This window comes from Sinocyclocheilus rhinocerous, unplaced genomic scaffold (genome assembly GCF_001515625.1).
Source record: "Sinocyclocheilus rhinocerous isolate Xijiao unplaced genomic scaffold, SAMN03320098_v1.1 scaffold24, whole genome shotgun sequence".
Taxonomy (NCBI): Eukaryota; Metazoa; Chordata; class Actinopteri; order Cypriniformes; family Cyprinidae; genus Sinocyclocheilus; species Sinocyclocheilus rhinocerous.
Genome location: NW_015647124.1, coordinates 2,094,718 through 2,102,029, shown reverse-complemented (window position 1 = coordinate 2,102,029; position 7,312 = coordinate 2,094,718). Strand labels below are relative to the sequence as shown.

The window sequence follows — 7,312 nt, the reverse complement described above, 5'->3', positions numbered from 1 at the left end:
GCCTAAATAACCTAAATAAATCAATAAATCCACTGCTCTCTTGTTTCCTCTGAGGCTGGGACTCTAAACGGCTCGTCTGTGATTAATATTATAATGAGATCCCTTTGCCACGTCACCAAGTGAGCAAAATCAAACGCGCTCGTTTTCTCAGACGCTTGCAGAAAAGGGCTTAACTAAAACAAAGTGACTGGGTTAATCTTTTCCACGTTTCCTTGGTTGGTAGATGCACCGGGGACCTGATTATAGCACTTAAAACCTGGAAAAGTCAGATTTTCATGATATGTCACCTTTAATGTTAGTTAATAAAAATGTTCATGTTAATTCACAGTGCATTAACTTTAAATTTTTAAAATGTATTCATTCTGAACTTAATAATAACTGCTATATAATTAATGCTATATAATTTTTGTTCATGTTAATTAAAGGGATAATATGATGCGATTTCAATTTTTCCTTTCTCTTTGGAGTGTTACAATCTCTTGGTGCATAAAGAAGATCTGTAAAGTTGCAAACACTAAAGTCTCAAAACCTTTGGAATGCACTTGGCAAAGGGAGCGATGTAATTTCCTCATTATCTTCAGCTGGGATGTTCCCGTGGTGTCCGTCAGCAGTTGTCGCTGTTTTAATGTCATAAATGTCTTTTTACTGTTGCAAATAAACATACATTTTAAATTTTAAAAAGTTTTTAAAATATGCTATATAATTATATGCTGACCGACACCGTGCTGCGTTGTCACGGGAACATCCCAGCTGAAGATAATGAGGAAATTACATCGCTCCCTTTGCCAAGTGCATTCCAAACGACTACATAATGGCACGCACGTGCCCTGCTCACTCCAAAATCCCCACTCCAAGGGGATAGGAATGATCACTTCCATTTGGAATTTGCCCGTGAACCGTTCGGTACACGATACACGTACCGTTACACCCCTAATAGTTAATGTTAATAACTGAAACCATATTGTAAAGTGTTACCAAAGTTTTATATATTGTTCTGTGTGTGTGTTTGTTTTACATTCCTGATGTTTTGGATTAACCCTTTCATTGCTGCATCCATTAAAACTAGACTGCCAGAGGGTTACTGTAAATGCACCGTTTTCCTGATGCCACCGGGGTGGTGTTTGCGCTGATGGCTTGGGCCCGCCATCACTGCTTGCAGCTATATATATATATATAATTTTTTTTTTTTACTCTTTAGTGTTTTTCAAAATGTTTGATTTTTGCATGGAAAACAATGAGGGTCAGTTTGTACAGCCTTTCCAAAAAACATCTATGTGTCAAAATTTTGCATGCATATGCATGACCCTAAATAAAAAACATTCACAATATTTTTGAGCAGTTTGAAAATTGAGTTTGTGTCAAATCGACCCGCAACAAGTTAAACACGATGTCCATCAACTTGATTTACTCATATTAAATGATATTTCAACCTGAATAAAACCTGTTCGTTTAGATGTTACCACATCAAACACTTTTTTCAGGTCGCCTGTCAGAACTTTTTTTGTGTTAGAATTTTGTCACTCAATCCTGCGTTTCACACTCATCTCATGCACGAGTGCCTCAGTGTTCACTAATCACTGAAACTTCAGGTGTCAAGCAGAAATGTGACACGATATCAGATACTCTTCATTCAGCACTAGTGATGTTATATATATATATATATATATATATATATATATATATATTTTTTCATTACAGTAACGACAATTTAAAGAAAATATACATCTAATTTTCATGAAAGTAATGACAACAAACATTTTGATCTTAATTTTATCTGAAATCTTACTCGTAAAAAAGGCTTTTTCTTTAGGAAAAAAAAATTCCATTGTTTATTTTGAGCTAAAATATAACAGACAAGTTCTTGACAGATTTTTTTTTGCAGAGTTTTAAATATCAAATTAAAGACTTTAAGACCTGTAAAAATAAAATTAATACTGTATGCCCTCACAGAACAAATTTTTACATTCGCAAAATAAGTAAAAGAATATGAAATACATTTAATAACCATCTAGAACGCATTCAACTGCAAAACGGGAACTGCAAGTTTAAGATACTGAATATGTTTAATTTAATATATACACATGCACTGAAATTGGTTAATGTCCTAATATATCAATATATACAAATTGGATGTCAACTGATATTGGATTTTGCTGATATGTGAACAATTCTTCTCTTCCTTGTCAGTGTCCGCCGCCATTTACAAGAGTACCACAACCCATGTGTGTGCATTCCTCTGCTTGTAAACAAGACGCAGCGCATCCGGGTTCTCAGTCAGCACCACCACACGCATGTGTCGTGGCACTCTCGCAAATTGTGGTGGACTCTGACAAGGACGAGAAGTAATTGTTGAATAAAGTCATTATTTTTGTTTTCTTTGCGCACAAAACGTATTCACGTAGCTTCATAAAATTATGGTTGAACCACTGATGTCACATGGACTATTTTAACGATGTCCTTACTACCTTTCTGGGCCACCCTGGTATATTAACAGCCGCCCAAGTATATTTGGAGAAACATTTTTGCTTTTATTATTTTTATCCTCTTATACTTTTTTTATCCAACCAAAATAATGAAAACATCCACGATTGATTAACTAGTGGAATATCTCCCCTTGCCCTACATGTTTCGTATCTGCTCGTTCTGTGTGCGTGAGAACTGTTTCCTCCAGCTGACATTCCCACGAGCGCTGCAGAGACGCGGTGGATATTTCACAGACAAAGACAGGGCTCGACAGTGCGGGCGCTTCAGTAGCACTTGCGACTAAAAATAGATCTGTGTGAACTGTAAAATGTATTTAGGAGCACGTGTGCGAATAAAGCAAAATCCCTCCAGGTGAGTTTACTCAAATTTAATGTCATTAAAAGTCTTCAATACATGAAATGGTAAAACAAACGTCTTAGTGATCATTTTAAGAGGTCTTATATTTGAGGATGGAAAAACATGAATCGCGATACATCCTATTGATTAATAAACTTTAAAAGGCTATGATTTCATTAAAAAAAAAGAGTGCTGCACGTTGCAGTGTCACAAGGCGGAGCTGTTACGCTTTCAACTGTCTCGCGCAACAGCGCTTCAGACTGCTTCAAAGTGATTCTCAATCAATGAATAGCGCACATTTATGGCAAGCGATTGCTTATGAACTCGTTGATGAATTATGACAATGTATACTTTATGACCTTTATATAATATGTTTTAGATGGTTGTAAGAATGCATATTTAATCTCTCATCTGAAGGATCAGCCCACAATAGTATAGACATTTCAAAATAAGAGTCCCGGTGTTTTTCGGGCTTGTTTATAATTAAAAGTCAAGTTTTTTTCCCCCCTGGGTGTTATTGGTATTTTGTTTACACAATAAGTGGTATTTAATTTAATTTCCACAATTAAACTATTGTAGTTTCTGGCTGGGATGCTTCCCCACAGGAAGAACAGTCAAATAACATTATTTGACACATTATTTAATATATAGATTTTACTAGTATCAGTAAAATCTGTCCCATTCAATGAGAGAGACACTATACGACAAAGCAAGGAGAATTCTACCATTTAAATGCTGTAATTTTGCATAATTTATAATGCATAATAATGCATAATATGAGTAATTACATAGGCTAATAGTAGCCTATGTAATTAAAATGAATTTCAATAAATACAAATACTGTTAAAAAACACGCCATTATTTTTTATTTGTCACATGTAATAGACCATTTTTGTGCTGTGGGTAATAGGAGGATTTTCCACCTGGCTACCACCGCAAGTATATTTCAAACCTGTGGGAAGCACTGGAAAAAATTCATTAACATGCTCGTATCTCATATACAAATAACATTTGGGCTACAGTTCAGTACCTCTTTATAGCTGACAATCTCCGTTTCAAAATCTTTGTTGTATTTGCGGATCTTCTGCCGAAGTGTGCTCAAGGCTTTGGCGTTGTTTTTGTTCATCTTCTTTTTCCCCTCCTTGTCCTCCCATAGCTATCACGAAAGCAAAAGCTGCTTAGTGCTCATGAACAAGCATTAATCATGTGACTCTAGATGTCCTGCTGGCTCCGGTGTGATCTACAGACCTGGTTGAGATAGTCCTCCAGATCAGCGAGTAGGCGGATGTAGAACTGCGGCACACCCTCTTTGTCCACGATGGTTTTGCTTTTGAGGAACGCTCGATACAACTGCTCAAACTCTTCCAGACATTTGGACATGTCTCGGATCTTCATGGCATTGCGGATCGTCTTGATGATGTTGGTGAGCTCCTCAAACCTGAAACGCAACGGACAACAGACAATGCTTTTCTAAACGAGGTGGGAGTGAAAGCTTCTTTATTCTTGAGTCCATTCGGCGCTCACCTCTTGTCCTTGGCACTGCGTACCACTCTCTTTGTGTCCTCCTCATCATCGCTCAGCAACAGGGCCCTACAGAGACAGCAGCAGAGTCAAATACTGCATTACAGCTGATTACAATAACATAACGACCCGTGTCACCTTTCCTGGCATCTCAGAAACTGGGTTATGGTTAATTAAAACTAAAACCATAAAAAAGTGTTACTGGAAATAAAAAAATATTTCAGCTAATTGTCAAGGCAATATTTCTCATTTTTGTTCCGTTTGAAGTACTATAACTGAAATTATTGGATAAAAATGAATAAAAACTAGACCTAAAAAAATACTAAAAATGTGTTTTCACTAGAGGTTGGCTGATATATTGTTTACCTATTAATCAGCACAGATAGTTGCTTTGTGGAACTTTTGGCTATCAGTAAATATCAACTTTTTTTACAACTATTAATTTGATCTTTTTTTTATTTTTATAACTAATTGCTGCACAGGAGAATAGGCTTGTCATGAGCATGAATTTTGTGCTGATGATTAATTGTCACACAAATAATTGTGATTACTATTTAAATCTGTTTTGTTCATGTCGCTTACAGTAAGTTTAATATGTTAAATTTTTACTGTTAATAATCAATATTACTTATGTCATATTTAGATTCTTCTTTTTCAGTCCTCAAATTTAAGACCCCTTAAAATTACATTTCTTTTATCACTTTTTGTCTCCCTGTCTTATGCATTATATATTTCATATGACAATTAAATTATGTCAGTAGTGAAGATCCTTCCTTTTTATGTAATTTTATTAATTTAAACAATTATAAAACATTCTAACGTCATTCTAACATTCTAAGTCATTAATGTTAATTTTCAAAAGTTCAACACTGTTTTCCGTTAAGGAAATGTTTATTTTAAAAACTATCAGCCGATTAATTACCGTATTGACCCGAATATAAGACGATGTTTTTTTCTTGGAAATACATCTGAAAAAACGCGGTCGTCTTATATTCAGGGTCTAGACTTTTGACATGTCAATAATACACCCACAACAATAGGTGGCGCCAAATACGCATAAAACGAGTGTGCCATGAAATACGTAATGTAATGCGTGCTGTAAAGATCGCGAGTAAAAACAAAAGCTGCATCGTCGTCGTGACTGTCACGTTAGCCTGATGGGACCAAACTCCCTTTGTGATTTTAAAACGCAAGACAGTACCCAGATTTGAAGACTACAGTAAGATTTAACTTCTACTGTTAATAAGATTTTGGTAGGCTACTATTAGATGGATAGCCTAAATGTCCTAATTCAGATGGGCTACCTGTTTATTTTTTTTTAATGGTATATCAAAAAGTGTATATTTTTAAAATGTGATTGTTGGTACATTTTACCAGTTTTTACCATACTTTCAAAACAAAAATTAAAATAGGAAAAATATGCAATATGAAAATAATTGAAGACAAAATGTGTTTTACTGAGAAAAAAACAGATTTGGTTTTTAAAAAGCCTTTTTCCAAAAGGTACACCTGGAAAAAGGGGGGCTGTCTTATATTCGGGCCAATACGGTAGTTACCAGTCATATTTTACAATTTTAGTTATCCGTATTGGCAAATCAAAATCAGTCAAACTCTACCCAGATAGCACAGGTACGTCTGCAAGATGTCTGTTAAAGATCGCTTCACCTGGAAAGCATCTGCGGTGTACAAACATCTGATAGACGTCTCTAAGATGTCAGTTTTACACTCTAAATCATAAACATCTTCTAAACGTTTATTTGACATCTAATAGGAAACGTCCTATAGACGTATTGCAGACGAGCAAACACTAAAAAAATACGTCTTGCAGATGTAAATGCAGACGTCTCCGTGATGTACTTGTGCTATAGGTGTAGTTTACACAACGTTCCAAAAGAAAAAAAAATACAGATGGATGTTAGAGTCAGAAGAAAGAAAGCAGTCAAATTCTAACTTTTTCGTTGTTGTTTTTCAATGCCAAGGCAACACTGCACAGAGTATTTTGTTAGAATGTACACTATCAGAAAAACAACTTACTGCTTACTGAAAGTAGTCCCGGTCGCTTTGGGGGTGATTTCATCCGCGGACGAGGATTCCTCCGACTCACTGTCGGATCCGGTGGCGAAAAAACGCGACATAACTGACGGCTGCTAAAACTGAAATGAGAAATACAGAAAGGACGAGGAAACAACAACAAGAGAGAGTGAAAAAATACAGTCTCAAACCTACAAAGCACTGTTTAGAATCATGTCACGAGTATAAACGATACATATATCGCAACTGACTTATAGGGACTGTGTGACATATCAGCAATTAACCCTTGTGTGTCAATTTAAAAAAAGTTACACATAGGTCCATAGTGGACAAAAATGTCCATGTCAAAAAACTGTCATAAAAATTTGAAGCTTGGGAGCACAGAGTTAAGTTTGGTCTCATTTTAAAGAAGACCCATGGCAGATTATTGTTGAAGTAAAAAAAGTTTAAAAAGTGACACCAAAAAAAAAGTTCTAGATGTTTAGGTTTATGAAAATGATTTATGAACGATGTTTTATATAAAATATATATTTTATGAAACATGTTGAACTCTAAACCTGCTAGAAAATCAAAGCCATAAATCTAAACAAGTTGTATTCTTTTGTTTGGGCGCAGTACCAAATTTTCCCCATTAGATGCCAGCAAAACTCCACTGGTGCACACAGTGGTTGGATTTGTGATTTGCAGTAGAGTTTTTCTCTCTCAAATATTACAAGAACACACACACAATTTGTTTTTATGACACGCATACAAACCACACTCTGACATCCAAACCAACACACCCACACAATTATAGCTGCATTATTTATCCAATTGGCTCTATAATATGCAGAAACAGAAATAAAGCAAGTATTTTCTTTATAGGTCAAACCTGAAAAAATGGCACCATCTGGTAAAAAAATTTAATTTTAAAGCCTTGCCAATATAATGAAAGCCTATC

At 35.4% G+C, this 7,312-nt stretch overlaps 1 protein-coding gene across 2 annotated transcripts in view; it reads right to left on the bottom strand.

Moving 5' to 3' along the window:
- The window catches only part of eif3c (eukaryotic translation initiation factor 3, subunit C), a 26,576-nt gene that overhangs the window by 16,745 nt on the left and 2,519 nt on the right, over window positions 1-7,312 (bottom strand). For both annotated transcript variants that reach the window (XM_016513349.1, XM_016513350.1), the window contains exons 2-5: window positions 6,376-6,494; window positions 4,345-4,410; window positions 4,069-4,258; window positions 3,851-3,976 (exon numbers count right to left, since the gene is read on the bottom strand). In XM_016513349.1, the coding sequence (XP_016368835.1) occupies window positions 3,851-3,976; window positions 4,069-4,258; window positions 4,345-4,410; window positions 6,376-6,476 (483 nt within the window). In that variant the 5' untranslated portion in view covers window positions 6,477-6,494. The remainder of the gene's footprint in view (window positions 1-3,850; window positions 3,977-4,068; window positions 4,259-4,344; window positions 4,411-6,375; window positions 6,495-7,312) is intronic.